Below are 23,505 nucleotides of genomic sequence, written 5' to 3' on the forward strand. Positions count from 1 at the left end.
CCATAACCTGAATATTAAGTAGAGCAAGTGGGTCAGGCTGAGTGGGTGGGCTGTTCTCCTTTATTTCTGTGAACTCATTCACTTTTACAGCTTTTTCTTTAATCCCTTAAATAAGTAAAAGAAGTGACTGCTGCTTTTACTGCTCCAGGGCCAGCTGTTATTGATTGAGCGTTTCCTCCCTGCTGGGCTTGGGGCCAAGCAGCTCATGGGCAGTCCCTCATTAGCTCTTCACCTCCTTGTGGCCACCTTGAAGGTAACCTTGACATTAAAGGAGCTCTCTGATGCTAGGCAGGTGAGCTAGAGCAACATCTTCAACTGTGAAGGAACAGAGAGTCACCAGGCCCCGGCCAGGAATTAGATGCTGCTCTCAGGAGAGCCTTGGCCCTTGGGGAGGTCCTGGAGCTGGCCAAAGACCCAGCCTTGACTCCAGCGCTTTGTATGGACTAGTGGTATTGGGCAAGCCCCTCCTGTGAACTGATGCCCCTGGCTTAGGGTTTTGTGGCGGCAGAATCGGTGAACATGCCCAACCGGGCTCTCAGGGCAGCAAGAACTCTCTGGCTGAGTTCTAGATAAGCACCTTCCTGGTTTTGTGCAGCAGGGAAGGCCCGAGGGAGACTTTCTTGAGCATTCTGTATCAGCTGGAGCTCAGAGTGTGCTGCACGGGGCATCTTTAGGTTGGAGATTCAACAGAGGTCTCCATTCACACTAGGCAGCACCCTCTATTTTTCTCCAGTGTTCTGATCTCCCAGCCTTCTTGAAGGCAACTGGTCACCTCCCTCAGACAACCCAGCCTCTGCTCTGGAGCCCCCTTCTTTCCCCTGCCACCTGCCAGCAAGACTGTGGTTTGGCTTAATGAATTCCTGAGTCTCCGCAAAAAGGGAGCTGGGCTCTAGCCTGGCTCTGGCTGCCTACTTGACATCTCTACTTAGATTCTACCAAGAGTCTCCAACCTAAATATCCACCTCCCGCTCATAATCTTCCCCTGAACAGAATTTACCCTTGGCCTTCAGTCTCTGGGCACAGCAATTCCATCTTTCCCCTTGCTTAGTTCAAAGGCTTGGAATCATTCTTGATGGCTCTTTCACTTGGCCTCACATCCAGCCAGAATCTGTCCCCTTGTCGACATCCCCATGCTACCTCCCCAGCCTCAGCCACTGTTCTCTCTTCTGGAGTTACTGCAGTGGCCTCCAACATGGCCTCCTGGGTTCTGCTCAACCTATTTTCAACACAATCCTAGAGTAATCCTTCCAGTGCTTAGATCTGTCCTCTGCTCAGAACTTTCCGGCGGCTTCCCAGCTCACTCAGAGCAAAAACCAGTACATGTAATGGGCTCAGATGGCTCTGGATGGTCTGGCCCCTGTTTTCTGACCTACTCTCCTCCTGCTCTCTCTCGTATACTGTGTCCCAGCCACACTGGCCTCCTTGAACACCAGGCACGTTCTGTCTTAGAGCATTTGCACTGGCTGTTTCCTCTGCCCAGAACACCCTTTAGTATCTGTACAGCTGACCCCACCCTTCATTTAGCTCTTTGTTCCCTTGTCTCCCTCCCAGGGAGATCTCCCGTTAATACTGCAATCCATACCCCCAGCTGTCCTGATCCCCCCCCTACCCCACTTACTAGTCAGGTGTTCATAGAAATGATCACCCATGACCATATCATGTAATTCACTTACTGATTATGGTTATTGCTTATATATCCTTCCTTGCCAGAACATAAGCTCCTGGAGGGCAGAGATCTCTGTCTCTTTCGGATACTCCTATAATTCCCACTGGTAGAACAGTGCTTGATGCATACTGGACCCTTGATAAGTTTTTGCAGAACAGATAAAAGCCCTACCTTCTGGGCTGGACCTCAAACCGCAGAGTCTGCTGCCGTCTTGGGCTTGAGAAGGTCTTGCTGGCATCGATTCATGGCTCAGAATGACATGTGACATTGTGTGTCCTGCTGTGTTCACAGAGCCCTTTGATTGGGAGAGGGGAGGTTCGACTTGCATTCTTGCCTTTCGGGGGCGGGGAGGTGATCTTCACACAGCATCTCTCGCAGAACTGGGTGACCGGTGGAGCAGCAGAAAGCGGCTCCAGCGAGATCCCCTTGGGTGTCAAGGCCCAGGCCACGGAGCCACACACATCGTCTCCCTCTCCTGGCATTCTGATACAGGAATCCAGGTGGCAGCTCTGAGACAAGAGGTGGGGTGGGGCAGGCTCGGCCCCCACGCCTGGCATGTGATTTGCTCAACGTGCCTTTGACCTCCTGAGTCGAGTCATCCTGCAAGTGTCTCTCATTGAGACCACAAGAGGGCAGGCAGCAGGGGGACCAAGGAAGAGGGGTAACCCCCCCTCACACACACCTCACCCAGACAAAGAAGCCAACTTCTCAATCTTGGGAGACCTAGCAGTGCCAGAAGATCAGTTCTCTCTTCCCATTCCCACCCGCATGAGGCCCAGCCAGGCCTGGCACGTCCCTGGGGCTGTGAGGACTTCATCCGGGCCTGGCAGCCATGTCTGCCATTCCCATCTGCCCTGAGGTGAGCTGTGGCGCACCGGGATGGCCTGCCACCCGGCCATGGGGCGTGTGCAGGACGGAAGGCCTGTGGGCCCCAAGGCTGTTTCCCTTCCTGCTTCCCTGGGTTGCTGTTAGGGTTCCTACCCAGAAACTTAGAGTTCTCCACCCCCAACGTCATTCAGAGAAACTTGCATATAGGGTACTGGCTGTGCCCAAAGTTAGAGGCGCAGAGCTGGCCTGACACAGCACCCATTGTGGCGTGAGGAGGAGGAAGAAGAGAATGGAGGTCTGAGGACTAAGGCCCTAAATCTGCTGCTATTAGCAAAAGAAAAGGAGAAAAAGCTGGCTGTGTGGGGGCCCGCTGATCTGCTGGGAAGTTACCACGGGCCCCCTCCCCTCCTGGTCCTGATGGAGGAGACCCTGCTGCTCACACCAGGTTCCGGGTCTGTCCGTAGGCGGCACTCCCCTGCTGTCTGACCTCGTGTGCAGGCAAGAGGGCCCCACCGCAGGAGCAGGTCGGCTCTGCTGAGCCATGAGGATGGAACCCACAGCTGGGGAGTCCTGAGCCCTCCCCCTAGCTGGCTTTTAGTTTACTCGGGCTGGTCTCTGCACAGAGGCTGCTCCCAAGGCCAGGCGGGGCCCTTTGAGTAGTGCTCCCCACCCTGGTTGGGGGCAGCAGAGCGTGGACCTGTGAGTACACACGTCTGCGCACAAACAGGCTTAGACACTTGGCCTGGGGATGCCTGGCCAGAGTACGGGAGGGTGGGACAGCCACGCCCAAGGCCCAGGGCTCACCATCAGTTTTGCCATTCCCTGAAGACCCTTGGGAACTGGCATTCCTGGGAGTCTACCCTGAGGTGTCACTCTCCGAAGCCTGGATGGCAGCCGTACCGTCTTTAGGCACCTGTGCCTTTATCCTTTAAGGGTACATGCACTGTGAGGGACCCTGGTACTGGCATAGACAACTGTGCCATCCCCTGGCAGTGAGTGGAGGGAAAGCCTGACACAAGCCCCTTCCCAAGCCCCTCCCCCATCCTGCTGAGGGCTTGTCAGTGTCCCCTCAGTCGTTGCTGTCCACCTTACGAGATGGTGGGGAGACCGCTCTATGCTTAGTGTCCTGGATATTTGCCTGTTTGCTCTGAGACATCCTCCCCGCCCTTCCCCTGCTCTGCTCTGTAGTGAACAGGTGTAATCCCTGCAAACTACATTTCCCAGGCTCCCTGGCAACTGGCTTCCTGTTAGGCCTGACCATTGGGTGCACTAGTGGGAAGGTGGAGGGCGGGATGAAGGGAGAGGCCAGGGTATTTCTCCAATTCTCTGCATCCCGGGCAGTGACTGTGTCTTCCCCGTGGTACTTACTCCTGCCTGGCAGCCCTGGCCTTTGGACTCACCGTCTCCTCCCACCGCCCCGTCAGCAGGTGGCTTCCTGCTGTTGCTCGTCTCTGGGTTGTCTCCCGATCTGCACTTGGCTTTCCGGCTCATCCGACACCATTGTCATTAGTTTCCTGTAGTAACTTTCCTCTGTTGAACTTTCTGGCTTGAGTTCTATTTTCCTGACTGGATCCTGATAAACTTAGTTTCGTTGCTCTTTTTAAACTTGGTTCTTCAGAGAGAACAGTGTGCAAGACAGCAGAGGGAGTCTTGCCAAGCCCCGAGCCAGAAGTAGCTCTGGCAGTTAGGAGCTGTGTGACTTTGGACAAAGAAGATAATGCCTGTGAGCCTCAGTTTCCTAATCTGTAAAATGGACTTAATAACAATACACAGGAGAACATGTTGCTTTGCTGTCTCTCTGGGTTCTGGGGGAGCGTGGAAGTGTCTCCAGTCTTGGGGAGAAAACAGGAACAATTTCAGCAGCAGAACCAAGGGTCCTCACCCTGACACTGTAGCTGGGGTCTGGCCAGATAAAGGCCTTGGGACTTGGCTGCTGGGGGTGGTGTGTGAGGACAGACACAGCTTGGCTCTGCTGCTGGAGTGTCCTCTATCACCAGGCATCAGGTGTCTGGCTGGAGCGCTGGGAGGAGACTGAAATGCTCGGCTCGGAGCAGAGCTGCTTTCCTCCAAGAGGCCGGGCGCAGTTGCTCTGGGAGCTGCTGGATCATTCTCACCCCCCACCCTGTGCACCTCCTTCCTTGGCAGCCCCCAGCCCCACCGGAGTCCTGGGTTCTCCCTATGGAAATACATAACTTCAGGCAAAACGTATGACAAGTTGCAGACAGGCCTGGGGGAGGCAGCAGGTGGGCACAGCTGGACCCTCACCTGGGGCTGGCCACTGACACAGCCGTTGCGTGTCCCCGTGGCGACTGATCCAGCTGACTCACTGGGGGGCCCCGGCTGAGTTCTTTTCTGGGTGTCACATTCTTGCACTCATGCAGTGAAGGTGACAGCACCATCCTTGCAAGTCGTCAGGATGTTAGAGACGATGGATGTTGATAATGGCACTCAATATAAGTTGGTGTTACTTTCGTTGTTGCCTTCCATTGCTGATGACTTCCATTGCTGGTACCAGGACGGCTCGAGCTAGGACTACTGGTATGTGCATGCAGATGGGTGTTGTCAGGGAATGAGAGAGGGGTCTAGAAGTAGAAGCTTGAGTGAAGCAGTCTCCTTCTGGGCATAGCACTGAACCCCAGAGACCCAGCTGGAGCCTTTGGCCCAGGCCTTGGAGGGCAGAAGGAGGGGAAGAGTATGTCCACCTTTGGGGCTTTTTACCTGGATAAGGTGGTAATCAGAGGAAGCTCCAGCTTCCTTTTTTCAAAATCCTCACCTCCCAGTGCTCCCAGCCCCTCCACTGTTATCTGGACTCTGTGGTGAAAGATGCTAGCCCTGCTGTCCTGAGGGCTCATCAGTCAGCCATGTCCCCAGCCCTCTAGAAGCTCAGGGAGCTAGCCTAAGGCCTTACTCCGTTCCACCTCTCAGCCCTGCTGGCCAGGCCAAAACTCTCTAGAAGGAGGAAGGAGAAAAGCAGACCCCTGGAGCGTTCCTTGTAGGTCTGGGCTGGTCCCCCAGGTGATGTTACCACAGCCTGGCACAGCTTGCCTCCACTGCCTGCAGCTACCTGATCCCCCCCAGGCTGCTCTCAGCAGCCTCACTCCCCTCTTTTCTGGCTGTGCATGCTCAGCCTTTCGTTCTCCCCCAGGTTATCATAGCCCCTTTCCTAGTCTCCCTCTCCCCTCCTGTTGGGTCCTCCAGTCCACCTTCCACTCAGTAATTAGAGCGATCTTTCTCTGAGGTCAGTCTGGTGATACCAGTCAGCTTCCGACCCTTCAATGGTTGCTCTTGGAGTGAAATCTACTCTTCACTTTGCCATTCAGGGCCCTTTCTGGTTCAGTGTCCATGCAGTCATTCCCACTGGCTTCTTTTATATACTCTCCTGCCCTCCAGCTAAACAGGGTTATTTTCTGTTCCCACGCAGATGGCAATACTTTCCCACATTGCTTTTGTTCACAGACGTCCGTCCCATGGGGCACCACCTCTCTCTTCTCTGATCAGAACCGACTTGTCCTTAACCCAGCAAAATGGTGCCTTAAACCCAGTGTTTATTGTACAGAAGGCTGATCTCCCTCCCCTTCCACCTTATCCCGCCTTGCTCTCAGACCGTCTACCTGGTAATGCAACTATGTATGAATATGCCTTATCTCCCCTGTGGGACAGGAAAAGAACCTTGAAGGCAGAGAGAGCATGGCTGATTGGTTTCTAAACCCCGAGCCCAGGTCTGGATCAGAGGTGGCCAAGTAGCACCTGTTGACTATGTATAGTCAACCACAATATTTGTGGTTCTGGCTCTGGCACACGCACCTATACTCAGATAGAAACCAGGTAGACAGTCAGGTCTCTGCTACAGTAATTGTGCGTAACAAGACTTCCAAATCTCAAGGGCTTGTAGCATCTATTTTTCCTGCTCACAGGCCTGTGGGTTGGCTGAGTGGCTCTGCTTCAGGCTGCAGGTTTAAGGGTGGCCTGAGCTCCCATGGGATTGGTCGGGCCAGGCTCCAGGCTCGTTCCACGTGCCCACAGCCAGGGACCTAAGCCGAAGGGGCAGTGGCCATCTGGGACAAACTCTTCTCATGGCAGACTAGCAAGAATGTGAGTGGGCTAGCCAAACAGCAAGGCCATTTGAAGCCACTGCTCACGTCACATCTGCTCATTTGCACTGGCCAAAGCAAGTGTCCCAGCCAAGCCTCATGTCAGTTGGGCAGGGAAGCACACCTACCTGCCCTAGTAGGAAGGGCCGCAAAATCACAGGACAAAGCATGGCTCTGTTGTGGGGAAGGGGAAAAAAACTGGGAACATACTCCAGCCCAAACTCCCAGAATAAAGGTCACGCACATTGGCGTCCATGGTTCTGTTCTGCTCACAGCCATGCAGACTAGTCCCTGTCCTCTGATGAAATACATGACCATGTGCCAGTGTCTTAACCTCTCTGTGCACCTGCTTTTTTTTTCAGCAGCAAAATGGGGATAATAATACTTGTCTTAGAGGGCTCTGTGAAGTTTAATAGACTTGATACATGTTAAACACTTAAATAGTTCTCCATAAAAGTGCTCAGTAAAAGTAAGCTGCCTCTATTATTACTGCTGCTACTACGATACAGCCAAGCATCCAATTTCACCCCTACTCCCCCCCGTGCCTCCCATCCACGGCCACACCTGTGCAGAGGTGTGCGCATGTGTGTGCACAGGCAAGCATGCCCATATGCAAGGAGTGGCCAACTGACAACCTACTGACCGCATCTGCCTGCACACGTGTTTTTGATTGGCCTATATAATATTTCAAAACATAAAAATAAGAAATGTGTTGAGTTATCTTCACAGATGGTAAACACAGCTATGGAGTAGCTAGCCTCTCCCAGGTGGAGGCATGAAGAACCTAGCACTTAGGGGTTGGATGCAGCCAGGGAGGCAGTGAGAGAATGTGTCCCCAGAGCAGGGAGGGGTGAGGGCGGCAGCGGCTGCAGGAGGACCCCAAATACTTGTGAATTGGACTTAGCACTAAGGAGGGCATGGGGGGACTTTGAAGCAGTTTGGGAAGTGGCAGAGGCATGGGCAGGATTACAGGGATTGAGAAGCTGGGTGATAGTAGGTGAACAAGTGGAGAAGCGAGTGTAGCCAATTCTCCCAAGATTGGCTGGAAAGGGAGAAGAGGAAGAAGAGTTGGCAAGGGGGGGCGGGCATGGGAATTGGGTTAAAAATAGTTGTCTTAAAATGGGAGAGGCTCCAGCACATGCAAATACTGATGGAAAAGGTCCAATCGAGACAGAAGTCTGGGACACAGGGAAGAGAAGGTAATGACCGCTGGAGGGGGTGGGCGGGGAGGAAGCCAAGTGCAAGTGCGGTGTCGGCCTTAGAAAGGAGAAAGCACATCTGCCCCACTGAGACCAGAGAAGGGGTTGCCCAGCTAGTTCATGGCCAAGATGGAACTGGGCCTCAGGCTGCCTGTTTTGGTCATTGGTTCACTGATCATTCAACAGGTATTCATCGAGCATCTACTCCTTACCAGCTACAATTCTAGCAAGAAACCAAACAGACAAAGATCACTGCCTATATTCTAGTCACGAGAGAGAGATAATAAAGCAAAATGAATGAGAAAGTTGTAGAGATCATTAGAAGGTGAGACGTGTTGCGAATAAAAATAAAGAGGAATGGAGAACGCTCAGGGCATGTTTGCAGTTAAAATAGGATGACAGGGTAGGCCTCATGGAGAAGGTGCCATCTGACCAAAGACTTGAAGCAGTGAGAGAGCGAGCCTTGCAGGAAGCTGTCCAGGGACAGCATCTCCTGGGAAGAGGCAAGATCGGTGCAAGGGGCCAAGATGGGGGGACATGGTCAGAGCAGAGACAGTGGGGCAGTAGTGGGAGGTGAGGTCACAGGGTCCACTGGAGGGTATTGAACAGGGGAGCATGATCTTATATTTAACAGTGAGTTGGGTGGCTGTTTTAAGAAAACTGAAGGGGTGCATGGTGAGAGGGAAAGTGGGGAGACCTGCAGAGGCTGTTTCTATAATCCAGGCAAAAGATAATGGTGGCTAGGGCCAGGGTGATAGCAGAGGAGGTGGTGATGGATGACTAGATTCCTGACATATTTTGAAGGTAGAGCCAACCGGATTCACTGATAGCTTGAGTGAAGAATGAAAGAAAAGAGACATCAAGGATGCCACGAAAACATTTGACTTGAGCAGCTGGAAGGCCAAGGTTGCCATCTACCGAGATGGGGAGGGCTGTGGGGGAAAGCAGGACTGGGGAGCAGTGGGGATGAAGAGCTCCACTTGGTCATGAGCTTGATGTGTCTGCTAGACATCTACGTGGTGGTGCCAAGTAAGCAGTGGGATATATAAGTCTAGATTCAGGGGAAATGACTAGGCTGGAAATATAAATGGAGGTATGAGTCGTTGTTATCTGGGGTTATTTGAACCCAGGAGACCAGACGAGATTATCACTGGCATGAGTGTAGGTAAAAGAAGAGATTCAAAAACAGCCCTGGAGCCTTCCAGTATCCCCCAGGTCAGGGGGAAAAGGTGGAACTAGCACAGAAACAAGAAGAGAAGGAGACAGCCAGTGAGGGGAAGGGAACGAGGCTGTGCTATCCTGAAAGCTGAGAGGAGAGCTGCTTCTAGAAGGAGGGAATGATTTGCTGGGTCAAATGCTGCTGATATGTCAAGACAAGAATTAAGAAGTTGCCACTGGGATCAGCAGCATGGTGGACACTGTGATTTTGACAATAGCAGTCCAGAGGCTGGTGGGCTTGAGGTGGGCCCTTCAAACATTTCAGGACCCTCCTGTGGGATTAAGCGAGATAGATATGTGCATTCATGCCCTATACACAAAGGTGTGCTCTAAATGCCGGGGCACCTGCTGGGCTAAGTGGTGGGAATCCCACCATGGTACAGACGACAAGAAGGTCAGTCTTGGAGTATCCAAGTAGACGTAAGTCCTGCTGCCCTGCCTACCCCCTGCCCCCAGCAGGGTTCCCAAGCTTCTGGACGGGGGAGCAGGTACCCTGCAGGGCCTGTTTATTCACGCCATCTCTCTAGACCCTCTTCTCCTCCCAGCAGATGAGCCAACCTCCCCCAAGAAGCCCAAGAGTGTTCTGGAGCCAGAGCCCAGTGATGTGGAAGGTGGAGCCATCTCTCTCCTGCCTTCTGAGTGGACCTCAGTGAGGATCAGCCCTGGGGAGGACGTAGTTGGACAAGACATGATGGCTGTGTGTGTGCTGGTCAACAGTGATGACAGCAGGTATGCTCAGGCTGCTGCAGGCTGGGGACAGAAGAGGGACTGGACAAGGAGGACAGCATTTAGAGGCTGGCCTTCTCTCCATTCACTGGCAGTGTGGCCTCTCTATACCTCTATGTGCTCATCCCTAAAATGGGGACAATTATAACACCTTTCTCATGGACAGTTGTAAGAATCTAACAATTAATATATGGAAAGTGTATGGAACAATGCCTGGCACATCATAAACACTGTTAAGTGTTAGCAGTTGCTATTTTCTCAGAGAAGGGACAGGCTCTGGCCCCACTGTCTTCTCTCCAAAAGGCAATTGTCATGATGGCTGCATCACGGGGTGCCGAGTGGGTGTCACTGTCACAGTAAAATGTAAGATGGCAATGCATGGTGATGGGGAGGCTAGGCTGGGGACTGGAAGAGGCACGAGAAGTGAATCTCTGCTTCCCTAGACGCGTATTTCTCAGAATGCCATCCTTCCCACCAATACCAGAACCACGCAGAGTGGTCGTTAGGAGTGCAGACTCCAGGCCTCCCCGGGATGCTGAATTCATTCAGGAGGTCAACCAGCAATATGTACTGATTGTTCATTATGTTCTAGACTCTGAGGGCATAGCAGTCACCAACATAAGACAAAGGCCTTGCTCTCACAGGGCTTTCTTTCAAATTGGGTAGACAGCCAGCAAACAAGCAAATAGTTAACAGGAAAAATATCTCATATGTTCCTGCTAGAAGGATAAAATAAGAGTGTATGATAGAAAGTGACTTGTCAGCTACTTTAGAATAGGTGGCCAGAAAAGGTCTCTTCTATCAGTTACCTATTCTCACAATCATGCTGAGTAACGAAACACTCCAAAGGTTGGGGCGTCAAACAACCACTGTTTATTACACTTAGGATTTTGTGGGCTAGCAGGCTCAGCCCTGCAGTTCTTCTGGTCTCAGTGAGCTCCCTCGTGAATTTGGGCCAGCAGGGTCCCACTTGCTTCTGGAGCATGGCTAACTGTCAGCTGGGGTTCCAGGGGGCTGTTGGCCATGGGTCTTTCCTCCTCCAACAGGCAGCCCAAGCTTATTCACATTGTCCCATGAGAAAGCAGAATGTGCAAAATCTCTTGAGGTCTTGGCTACCCCTATCACATTAGAATGGCCACAGCAAGTCACAAGGCCAGCCAGGATTCAAGGGGTAGGGAAATTGGCTCCACCATTATGGGAGGAGCTACAAAGGTCCATTGAAAAAGGGTGTGGATCCAGGAGGGGATGATTGCAACTGTTTTTTGCCAACAATCTACCACAGCCTCCATGAGGAGGTGACATTCAAGCTGAGAATTGTTGACAAGAAGGGACCGCCATGTGAAGACTGAGAGAAGTGGCATCCAAGCAGTGGGACGCTAGTACATAGGCCTCTGGGTGAGTGTGGCCCAGTGTCTTCTGATGTGGCTGGCATACAATGAGGGAAGAGTACGATACCCGAAAGTAAGGCAGGAGTAAGGTTTAGTAAGACAGGGCATGGAGTTCAAATTTTATTCTAGGTCTAATTGAAAGCCATTAGGTAACTCTTAAGTCAGAAAGAGACATCTCATTTCCAATATCCAAAGATCAGCAGGCCTTGGTATGGAAAATGCATGGAGCAGAGATAGATAGGAGCAGATGTAGGGAGGCCAGGTGGGAGCCTGTGGCTCCAGTAAGAGATGAGAAACTTGGGCCACAGTCAGGAGCAGAGGAGAAGATATGCTGATGGACTGAATGTGAAGGTAAGAGAGAGTTGAAGGGTGGCTCCCAGACTTTGATCTGAGGGACTGGATGAAAGGTGCCATTGTTTCTAGAGTAGCCTTGAGGAGGAGAAGATATCAGGGAAGATGCAGGTTTGTGGAGAAAAGAGTTCTGTTTTGGACCTGGTCGGGGAGTGGGGGGGTTGAGATGTCTATCAGAAGTCTTCATGCAGATGTCAAGCAAGCAGGAGAACAGAGAGGTGTCTGGGAGGCAGGGCTGAAGACCATGATTTCGGGGCCAGTGGCATATGGAGCCTATGAAACCAAGGATGCCGATGAGTTACCTGTGGAGTAAGAATATCTTCTCACAGATAAAGAAGAGCTGAGCCTGGAGGAGAGCCCCAGGACATTTGAACAATCACTGGGCAAGCAGAGAAGGGGCTGGCAAAACCCACAGGAAGGAGAGAAACTAACGGAGGCTGCGTTGTGGAAGCTGAGAGGAGAAAGGAGAAGTTTCGAGAAGGAGGGGGTGGCTCACTGTTTCGGATGAGAATGGAGAATTGACCTCTGGATTTTCCAACAAGAGGATCAGAAACCTGATTGGAGTAGATGTGGGAGGGATGTGAGGAGAGAAAATGGATACTGCAGTGTAGATAACTATTCATGAGGTCTGGTGTCTTCTGACTCTTGAAAGAGGGCCTAGGAAGATACATTTTAGTAAGTCCCACAGGTGATTGTGACACATGTCTGCATGAGAGCCACTGCCTTGGAGTGCCCTTGGTGCTCACTGAGGTGAGAAGGAAGGCCCTGCCCCAGTTCTCACAGCCTTCTGGGCCTCAATTAGACTGGACCATGTCCATCGTAAGAGGCAGAAACCCAACTCAACCCAGCCTAATTAACAAAGCAAATACTTCGGTTCCTTTAACTGGGAAGTCCAAAGGTAGTTCTCTCTCCAGGCAAGGTTGGAACCAGAAACTCAAACAACCACTCTCCACTGCTGCCCCTCTTACAGCGGATTTACAACCATCCCCAGAGAGGCTGTATCCACATGTGGAACTCTCAGCTGCTGAGGGCCTCAGCCCACATCCATCAGTCCATGCCCATGTACCAAGATCTCAAGGTAGACCTCCAATGGGTACGGTTCACTTTGCATTGCACCTCTGGGACTAATCAGTAAAGAGCACTGAACTGCCATGACCGGCATGCTTGGGCACCAGGATGGATGGAGAGTCCACCAGGGTACACAGATGGAGAAGGACCAGTGCCCCAAAGGACACACACAGGCTGGACTTATATACATAGAGAATAAATACAAGTGGTCATTAAATTCACAGCCCTACAGGTTTGTGCCTCCCCCAAGCCCCAGGCGGGGGCGGGGGTGGGGGGGAGGGACTGTGTTTTTGCTATCCCTGCTGCCTAAGGATACACTGCTTCTACTTTTCTGCCACTTGAATTCCTGCCAGTCATCTAAGACCCAGAAAAATACTCTCCCTCCAACCCACTAGTCCTCTCTTTCCCCCATCAATTCCCACAGGACACAAGCAGCATTGAAATGCCTGAAGGTTTAGGCCCAGGTCCTAAATGATAAGCTCATCTTACCCCGGAGAGCCAAGGAATCCTGCTCAAGGATCCTGAACGTAGGAGGACCCACCTTCGTGCAAGCACATCGGCATATGTTTGCTGGGCTTCGTCCTGCTTGGGTCCGTGCTTATATTTGTTGGCTAGGGCCCCAGAAAGTACCACAGCCAGGGCGGCTTAAACAACAGAGATGTACTCTCTCATAGTTCTGGACGCCGGAGGTCCAAGATCAACACGTCGGCAGGCTTGTTGGTTCCTTCCAAGAGCCGTGAGGGGGAATGTTCTGTTCCAGGGCCCTCTCCTCAGTTTGAGGACGGCTGGCTTCATGTGCACATGGTGTTTCCCATCTATGCCTGTCTGTGTCCAAATCTCTTCTCGAAGGACATCAGTCATAGTGGATGAGGGTCCACCCTAATGACCTCATTTGAACTCAATTGCCTCTTTATAGACCCTATACCTACATACAGTCACATTCTGAGGCATGAGGGGTTAGGACTTCATATGAAGGTGGGAGGGGGGGCGATAACCACGCCTGAGGTAACTACACCACTGTCTTCCCCCAGAGCCCCGTGGTCTGTTGGCCACACTGATGGGCAGGACACGCTGTGGGCCTGGGGGGTGAACTATTAGGCCCTCCGCTTACCCACTGTCTCCCCTTGTTCCTCCAGCTCTGAGGCAGAGCCAGACTGCAGTGGCAGCGAGGCCTCCAGTGCAGAGCCCCGTGAGGAAAGGCCCCGGCGGCCAGAGCCCCCACCCCTACCGCAGCCCCTCACCAGGCACAGCTCCCTGAGGGAGGCCCCGACCAGAGAAGTCTCTCCACACTGCCCTGAGGAGCCCCAAGCTGTGCAAGGTAAGCAGACAGCCCGCCTGGGTGGGAGCCAGGCTTGCTTGATCCTGGGGCACAGGGAGGGAGCGGAGAGCCCCCCTGGACCCTGTTTCCTCACGGAGAATGAGGGGCCAGTAGGCCCAGCCCTCAGGCTCAGAGGCAGTGAGGCCAGGGTATATGTGGGGGTGAGGGGACTGGACCCAGGCCCAGCCTCTTGCTCCATAAGAAGCTTTGGAATGTCAAGTAGGGTGTATGGCAGAGGGGCTTGACTGGCTGCGGTGTGTGCCGGGCTGGCAGAGATAAGGGGAGCCCCGGCACCCTCTCGCCTGGAGCAGTCTCCTCTTTGATATCTCTTTAGGGCATTCCATAGCCCCACTAGAGAAAGATGGGGCTCAGTGCATGGACCACAGCCATCTGGGTGGCACAGCTTCCCTGGGGGCCCCTGGGGACAGCACAGGGCCATCAGCAGCGCTTGGGACACGTGGCATGCACTAAAACTTGACCTGCGCAGGAATAAATACACTCTCATTAAGTACCTGTTTGGTTTTCCCAAACATGGCCGCATGGCATCCTCAGGACAACCCCGCTGGGGCCGGTAAGCTCACCATTTTACCTGTGAGCAAACACACTGTGTTTTCCCTAGGTCTCACGGCTGGTAATCGGTGTGGCTCCGTGCTGGGGCCCTCCGCACCCTAAAAAGTCGTTGCCTTTAGCAGCCCAGCTTGTGTTAATAAAGGTGGCGTTGAATTGAATGTTTTGATTCAGTCAACAGTAACTTGTGACCTCGGGGCTGGGAAGAAGCAGGCTCACAGAAATTTCCCACCTGAGGCACCAACAGCTTCACTGCCCTGGGGGAGCGGGTACTCAGCTTGTCCTGCACACCCCTCTGGTGGCCGAGAGCAGAACTTCCGCCGGAACCGAGAAACAATCTCCCAAGGCTTGGTTTCACAGGAAAACCCGAGTGGTGGTGGCCGGCCTCCTGGAAGTTCTGGATTTACCCTCCCCTGTGAGCCTTTTTAAAAAAGGGCACATTGGGGCGCCTGGGTGGCGCAGTCGGTTAAGCGTCCGACTTCAGCCAGGTCACGATCTCACGGTCCGTGAGTTCGAGCCCCGCGTCGGGCTCTGGGCTGATGGCTCAGAGCCTGGAGCCTGTTTCCGATTCTGTGTCTCCCTCTCTCTCTGCCCCTCCCCCGTTCATGCTCTGTCTCTCTCTGTCCCAAAAATAAATAAATGTTAAAAAAAAAAAAAAAAAGGGCACATTGGAGCGCCTGGGTGGCTCAGTGGGTTAAGTGTCCAACTTCAGCTCAGGTCGTGATCTCGCAGTTTGTGAGTTCAAGCCCTGCGTCTGACTCCGGGCTGACAGCTCAGAGCCTGGAGCCTGCTTCAGATTCTGTGTCTCCTTCTCTCTCTCTGCCCCTCCCCCACTTATGCTCGGTCTCTCTCTCTCTCTGTCTGTCTCTCTCTCTCTCTCACTCTCCCCCACCCCAAAATAAACATTTAAAAAAAACTTAAAAGTTTTTTTTAAATAAAATAAGACAAATTGTCATCAGGACATATTTGTTAAAAACCACTGTGGTGCCGTCCAAAAGGCTAAGCATATGCAGGGGACAGAGTGCTAGCTGTGCTGTGCCCAGCTGAGTGCAGACTGCCTCTGTCCGGTTATGTGTGGCCTCTGTCTCCTCTCCCTGGGCTCCGGCCTCCTCCTTTATAGACATGAAGCCTGCCTGCCTTTCATCCCCTCCCTCCATTTTCTCCTCTCTCCTCAGTTGCCAGGGGATTTTAGGCAAGTTATAAAAAAGACATAATACAAAATTACATGTCACTCTCTATAAAAGATAAATCCCCAAGGTCAAGGTTAACAAAACCAGTTTAGGAGTTAGAGACTCCAGCGAGGCAGGCTGTAGTCCTAAACGGTTGCTCTAGTGGGATCATGAATTTGATTCTGAGTTTTCTGGCAGCCAGAGTTTGAAAGGAAACACAATTATTATTCATAATAATATTCATAATTCAAAACAACGTATTGGCTTGTAGCACGTTTCAGATCTGGTACCACTTTTCCTAGTGCTTCACTCTGTAGAAATTGTCCAGCTCGTGTTAAATAGACGGCATCGAGGGATTCAGGAGTCCCTGTCTTGAGCGAGGCTGTCTCGTGCAACAGCCCTGGCTGGCAGGTGAGGGCATGGTGACAAAACATGGCTCAGCAGGAACACTTCTTCCAAGGGGACAGGGCTGCATCAAGTCAACAAGGCAGTGTGGCCAACGCGTTTTGTTCCTGACAGTCTAGTTTGATTCCAGAATGAAATACAGAGTAGACAGAGAAGTGGATAGACGGCATGACGTCCAGGCAATCTTTTATTGATTTCGCCTCCATGCATCCTGTTTTTGATCGTTGCTAGGCAGGCCACATTGTAAGGTTAAGATCTCTGGTACCATCTAAGTGTGGTGTTTTGTGTTGCTAGTTATGGCGAGTCTGTTATTTTACGAGATAATGTAGGGTTGTTATGTTGTGCATGTTAATGGAGCTTCATGAATCACATTGTTCCCTTGGATAAATGGCTCAGAGCTGAGCTGAGGGAATGCCAAACAAAGCCGAGATACTGCTTTAAGAAGACTCCTGGTTTGCACACCTATGCCCATCCGGCGTTATTTACAATTGCCAAAGGGGGAAATGCCCCCAAATTCAACAACAGGTGACCAGATAAACAAAGTGTGTGATATTCATATAATGGAATGTTATTCAGTGTTAAAAAAGGAATGAAATTCTGACACGATGCCACATGGATGAACCTAAGCCAGACTCAAAAGGACAAACATCGTATGATTCCACTTCTACGAGGTCCCTAGAATAGCCGGATTCATAGAGAGAGAAAGCAGAATGGTGATGACTGAAGGGGGTGGGGCGGATAGGAGTGTGGGGAGTGACAGCTTAATGAGTGTCAGTTTGGGATGTAGAAGAAGTTCTGGAGATGGATGGTGATGGTGGTTACACACTGTGAATGTCCCTAAGGCCCCTGAGCTGTAGACTTTAAAATGGTTAAAGTGGTAACTTTATGTTACATATATTTTACCACAATTTAGAGAAAGACTTCTGGGACTACCTTGGCTCATCAAGGAACCTATTGTATCTTCAAAGTTCTTCAGCATAGAGCCTGACCAAGATGGTGGCCTGATATAGAATTTAAGCCTGGGTGGCTCAGTCGGTTAAGCATCTGACTTCAGCTCAGGTCATGATCTTGCAGTTTGTGAGTTCGAGCGCCACATCGGGCTCTGTGCTGATAGCTCAGAGCCTGGAGCCTGCTTCAGATTCTGTGTGTGTGTGTGTGTGTGTGTGTGTCTCTCTCTGCCCCTCCCTGTTCATGCTCTGCCTCTCTCTCTCAAAAATAAATAATAAAACATTAAAAAAAAATTTAAGCCCTGTGTTATCGAGGTTCAGTGGAAAATGTGCAGTAATGCTCCCCTAAGACACCTAGTTCAGTGGTTCTTAAAAATCTTGTTTGAAAGGCAGATACCTAGGTCACCACCTTCAAGAGATTCAGATTCAGTGGATCTCAGTGAATCAAGAGATTCAGATTCAGTGGAGTAGAGCCAAGTGTCTGCATTTTATGTAAGTGCCCCAGCTGCTTCCATGCAGGAGGGCCACGACCTACACGTTGGGGAATCACAGAGGAGCAGCTCGAGAGAGCCTATCTGCATAAGTGTGTTGTAAAATGCACACCTAGACAATAAAATGAATCAATCAAGTGTATTAGGTTTTGGGCATGAGCTAATTGGAACTGGGCGGGGGGGGGGGGGGGGGGGGGCAGACTGCCCAAATTATTCTGGCTTAGAAAAGTTGGTATTTATCCACTTTTTTCTGACAATAATTTGATGACAGGATGGCCCAGCGACCTATGGAAGATACTACTCATTTGTAACAATAAAATGATATCATTCACACCATATGACAAAATACTTACCCTTATTCCTTTTGTAGCAACTCAGGCACTAAGATCTCCAAAAGTGCTCCCTTAAAATAAATGTAAATAAAATATAAACTGGGGGCGCCTGGGTGGCTCAGTCGGTTAAGCGTCTGACTCTGCCTCTGGTCATGATCTCACCGTTTGTGAGTTCGAGCCCCGAATCAGCCTCTGCTGTCAGTGAAGAGCCTGCTTCCGATCCTGTCTCCCTCTCTCTCTGCCTCTCTCTCTCCCTCTCTCCCTCCCTCTCAAAAATAAAATAAAACATTAAAAAAATAATAAAAAATAAAACATAAGCTGAAAAGAAGGGAACCAGGCTTGCTTTGTGCTGCTCAAAACGACTGGATCAAATCACTGCCACCCGCCCTGCTGTTCCTGCTGTGGTAAAATACGTGTGCGTGTGGTAGAGAAACCAGAGCTGCTCTCACCGAAGCCTGGAGGCTGCAGAAAGTTCTACCTCTTCTCCCCCTTCCCTCCCAGAGCCTCCCAAACCCTTTGGGAGTGTGTGCACGCGTGTCCTGTAAACACCAGGGATGGAAAAATCGCTTGTGAATTGTAGCTACTTCTAGTAAGTTTCATTCCACAAAGAGAAAAGCCGAGGAGAAGCAACAAGAGCTTTAAGCAGTCTTCTGCGTTTCTTGAGAAATTTCGCCGCTCGGTGATTGAAAGGACAGCGCAGGTCAGTGGGACGCGGCTGCCCTGGAGTCCTGCTCGCCCCTGACGCGCACTGTCCGGCCTGGCCAACCCCGACCTGCGCCTGCGGGAGGAGCGGGCCAGATCCGTAGGATGTGAGATGCGGAGGCCGCACGCTGCCCCTGTCCACACGGCAGGGCTTGATAGGACAGCAGGCCTGTGGGACAGGCAAGCCACCGGAGAGAACGGGCTCAAATTGTCTCCAGGTGGAGCCAGGGAAGGAGGGGAGCCAGGGGTCTAAGGAGCTGGAGGATCTCGTCCCCAGGAAAAGAAGCCCCGGAAGTGGCTGCCGCCCGCACCTCGCAGCCCGGCTGATGAGCACCGACGCCCAGCTCTGAGCCCTGGCAGGACATGGGACTTAGGCCTTCCTCCTGAGATGGGGGCAGGGCGGAGGGAGAGAGAGAGCTGGGCTTTGGCTCCAAACCTTCCCTACGCCGTTCTCCCACACCTACATCACTCTCGGAGTGTCCTTTCCTTCCGTACCACCCAGTCCCACCAGGGTGTGCATTCGGGGGTACGTGTGGCACCCCATTCTACATCTCCAGTATGAAGGTTCCACCACAGGGACCCGGAGCCTGAGGCCAAATCTGAGGGCCCAGTGTAGGAAGGGGGTACATCTGCATTTCTCACACCCTAAATGGCCAAGACCATGGGATGTCTTGGGATGTTCGTATTGCTCAGCTAATTCTCAAGACCCAGCTGGGTGGAGAGTCTTGAGTACACAGCCTACAGAATCCTGGTTCCCAAAGGGTCGGGAAGGCTCTGGAAGGGAAGGGGGAGAGGAGGTAGAACACTCCGCAGCTTCCAGGCAGGCTTCAATGAGCACAACTCCGGTTTCTCTACTACATAAATGGGACATTGATGTGAGACTCCAGCTTTGAAGAACTGCTCTGTTAACAAGCAAGCGTGTGGGCAAATGCATGTATGTACACGGGCATGCATGTGTGCACACAAACAGGTACACACGTATGTTAATTATGGGTGACTTAGAATGATGGCTCATAATTTGAGGCATTTTCTGAATGATGGCAGTACCTGTCACATAGCAGGGTCTCAATACATATTCGATGAATGACTGAATGAAAAGCTGGAGGTGTGTGTCGTAGGGACAGGGAGATGTGGTCTGAGAAAGGTAGGTTATAATTATTGGTCTACAAAATGTGCCATAAGAGAAAAACCCTGTGGTTATTCTGCGAGTTTAACAGACTCTCCCTCCCTCCCCATCTCCCCTGCCCCTTTCTTTTTTCTACCACAGCTCTGCTCCGGGCCAATAGCTTCCAGTCTGTAACTCCCAACAAATACCAGAGCTGCAGAAGAAAATTCCAGTCCAGTGAGTCATGAGCTCTCTGGGAGTGGGTGGGGAGGGACAGGGGCAGTGTCCTCTGGTTCATTCTCAGGGGCAGCTGTTCTCATTCCATGCGTGTCCTCTCTGACCTGGGCTCCTGGATGCGAGCAGCAAGGAAAGAAATAGTAGTTTGGCTTTGTTTCCACTGCTGACTCGGGGAAGCATTTTCCAAGGATTTGGGACCTTCCCTGCCTCTTCAGCTCCTCAGTCTGGAATCATGGAGCCTTACAGCTCTACGGTTGCCCCTGGAAGGGGTCTTAGCAATCACTGGCTCCAAGATTTTTGAAACACAGGTGAGGAAACTGAGGCCCAGAGCCTCTATGTGTTTTCATTCTAGGCACTGGAGTTCGACTGGGGGCATCAGCCAAATGATCTCATGCAGTCATGGGCAAAGCAGTGAAGGAAGCCACACCCACACCCACTCACATACCCGCCCGCCCAGGCACACACACCTGCTGCTTCATCTGAGCAGGCTTTGACCCCAGCGTCCCAGAGAAGAGCAGGGCTGGGTGAGGGCCAAGGGCTGCTGCGGATGCATTAGACTCCCACTAGGGGGCGCACTAACCACACACACGGTTGCACAGCATCCTGGGGCTGGCCACATTCTCTGTGCTGCTCTGCAGCCCTTAAGGAGCAGGCATGCATTCCGTCCCCGGTCCTGAGAGAGGGACAAGGACTCTCAGTCCATTTCCAAGTCCACCTTTGGTCTCCCCCTGCTCCCACACTCCCTCCTGGGCCTTGCTCTGGAAGAGGTGGACCCAGGAAAGCTTTGGGTTAGACAGGGGTTTCTAAAAAGAACCATTGTTGAAGTTGGAACAGAGCACTAGTTAGTTGGCTCCTTCCTTGTGAGTCAGTCCTGACTCCTGGCCCATGAGTCATTCTCCCAGCAGCCCTCAGACTCGAGCCCCCCCCCCCCCCGCAACCTTCCTTGGGTCAGGCTGGGATAATGGGTGCCTCTGGAGCTGGACCACAGCTGCACACCTGCAAGCCATTTCACCTGGGGGCACCCTGAAATGGCTCTTGAATCATCTTGCAGTCCCAGGCAGTGAGGGCCACGAGAATAGGGAATGTTTACTGAAGGCCTGAGTCATTTCATTTCCTCAGCCTCCTAGCCCCTCCCCAAATTACAAGAATTCTGCTTCTACCGGTGGGTCCATTTGGGTAGGTGCCATCCAGTGCTTCCAGCTGACTTTAAGGAGTGCCACGAGCACAAGGGGCTCTGCCCTGCTTTTAAGAAGTTCTCGGTCTGGGCTGTGAGCAGCGAGTCTGGGGGCCCCTCCCCCAGCAGGTTAGAGGGTGCTGGAGAAGGCGCGGGAGAGAGAGGACTGCTAACCAGAAGCATGGTTTCTGGGATGGACCTGACGACCTCAATGTGTCTTTAGTTTTTCTAGGCGTTAGTTCTGGGGCCTCTGAGGGCCGGCCTTGAGTTGGGATCGTATCTGTGGGCCTGGCCCAGAGGAGGCACTCAGTTCTAGCTTGCTGAATGAAAGAGAAAAGGAGTGAACAAACATATGAACCAAGGAACAAGCCTCCTGCCCCTAGAGGGCGCTCTGAGACCTCAGCAGATTTGAGCATTGCCTAAACACCAAATTCTGGGAAGCTGCACCCTGGAATCCCAGTCTTTGTAAAAATCCTCACAGCCATCTTTTTCGTCCTCTTCATTTTGCCCAAGAGGAAACCCCAGTGGGCAACACTGGTCCTGTAGTAGTGAGCAGAATCTGGGGCACCATCTCCTCGGTCAACTCACTGCCCTGTCAAGGCTGGTTCTGGCCCCAGCCCCAGGTGGGAGGACAGAGGGAGCTGTCACCCTCCCCCAGCTGACCATAGTCACCAGAATGGCCTCTAGAATCGAAGGGAAAGGTCACTGCCGGAGGGCCCAGCGAAGAGACAGCTGAGCCAGAGGAGGCTTAGGGGGCTGTAATCTGGGCTCTGGTCTGCTTATCAACCCCTTTGCATGATGGGACCAGAAGGGCCAGCAGCACCCAGGACTGAGGCCCTGGCAGAGGGCACAGCAGCCTGGCTGGACCATGCCAAGCCTTCAAGGAAAACAAGAAAGAACCCGCAGAGAAGGATCTGAGGTGGTGAGTGAGGAGTCCCTGGGCTTACAAGTTAGAGAACTCTTGGCCATAGTTGGGGTCCATAGCCCCCTCTGGAACAGGTCAGCAGTTCAGCAGTGTCTTTATTGGGCACAACTCATGTACGTGGGCAGAAGAGGAGGATTAGAGTTAATGTTTAGCTCACGTGCAGCATTTACTTGGCATCCTACACCGGGCACCACTTTTTACCCCATTTTATCCCCTCAGCCTCCCCATGAAGCAACGCTAGACTTCCCGTCTTTCACATGAGGAAAGTGAGAGTCTAAGTAACTTGCTCAGTGTCAGGCAGCTGGTGTGGGTGTGAAGGAGGCGGGCTTCCAGGCTCCCCCTTTGCCATCCTCTGAGGGAACCCCAAAACCTCAGCCACCTCAGGCAGGTGAGATTTCCTGTCACCTCTCAGCTTACCTCTGGTCTTCCCCTCCCAGGTGGCAGCTTGATGGGCAGGCATCCCTTCAAGCCCTGCCCAAGTTGTCCTGACGTGGGTGCGTGAGGAACATGAGTGCAAAGAGGCCTCACTGGCAGAGGTGGGGGCAGGGGTTAAAGAAAGGAGAGAGGGAGCAGCCTCCGGGTCACGACCTTGCGAACCCCAAGGCTTTCCTGTCAAGTTTGGTTCCCTAGGTGTCCCTGGCACTGTGTCAGAAGATTCCAGAGAGCTTCTCAGGGGAACAAAGAGTCAGTCTATTGAGCTGAGGGGACTTTGAGACAAGCTCAGGAGTTTGATTTGGGAGGTAGCTGAGGGAAGAGAATGAGGGGGCAAGGGAGAGGAGGAGAAGGAATTTGGCAGGAATTTGGCAAGCCGAGGACAGGAAGCAAGGCAACAACTGACTCACAGCATTTGCCTTTTTAGGCTCGAAACATCTCATTGTGGGCCGCAACGGGGGCTGAGGGTTTGGGTGACAAGCTGGCCAGCCGCCTCCCCCGCATCGGCTCCTGGCAGCCCGGGGCCTTCTCCCAGCAGCTCCTTCCTGCCGCCCTCGGATCTGTTCCCCTGAGTTCTCCTCTCCCTCAGAAGCATTCTGGAGGGCTTCGCTTTGGAAGCCTGCTGAACTTGTGTGTGTAGTGACTGTCGCGTCAGAGCCCAGGACTGGGATACGCACTCTGACACACATTTGTGTACAAGGAAAGCAGGACAGAATCCTGAAGAACCCCCACCCCGTGTGGTTCCCCCATGCGGATGGGTCTGGAAAGAACTCTTCTGGGGGTGGGGCTTGGGTTTGGCCTGGCCTGTGTGGGCTCCAGAGCAGGAGTGTCTCACCCAATGCTATGGGGAAAATGAGGCCAGGGTTGTATTAAGTTAGGAAGTGAACTAACATCTGAAGGCTGGACACCTCGGAGGGAAATAGGAACGGGTCAGCTGAGCAGCCAGAAGCAGGGAATCTGACAGGAGTGGTTGAGAGACATTGGTCCTGGGAGGTCTCTGGGGGATAGACTCTATGTGCTGGAAGGGTTCGCAGGAGAGCTGGCTGGGCTGAAGGGCCAGACACAGAGTGGACAAATATGAAAAGGAGCATGGCATTTTCTGAATCCCTCTCAGGACATATTATTGGAATGGTCCCATGTGGAAGCAAAGCCCTCGAGATTTTAGA

General features: G+C 52.4%; 1 protein-coding gene across 16 annotated transcripts in view; it reads left to right on the forward strand.

The window, feature by feature from the left end:
- Positions 1-23,505, forward strand: part of MICAL2 (microtubule associated monooxygenase, calponin and LIM domain containing 2) — a 223,007-nt gene that overhangs the window by 145,923 nt on the left and 53,579 nt on the right. For 15 of the 16 annotated variants that reach the window (XM_045484534.1, XM_045484525.1, XM_045484539.1 and 12 more), the window contains 3 exons: positions 9,548-9,731; positions 13,672-13,853; positions 19,734-19,808. In XM_045484534.1, the coding sequence (XP_045340490.1) occupies positions 9,548-9,731; positions 13,672-13,853; positions 19,734-19,808 (441 nt within the window). The remainder of the gene's footprint in view (positions 1-9,547; positions 9,732-13,671; positions 13,854-19,733; positions 19,809-23,505) is intronic. The other variant, XM_045484527.1, reaches the window with a different exon arrangement.

This window comes from Leopardus geoffroyi, chromosome D1 (genome assembly GCF_018350155.1).
Source record: "Leopardus geoffroyi isolate Oge1 chromosome D1, O.geoffroyi_Oge1_pat1.0, whole genome shotgun sequence".
Classification (NCBI taxonomy): domain Eukaryota; kingdom Metazoa; phylum Chordata; class Mammalia; order Carnivora; family Felidae; genus Leopardus; species Leopardus geoffroyi.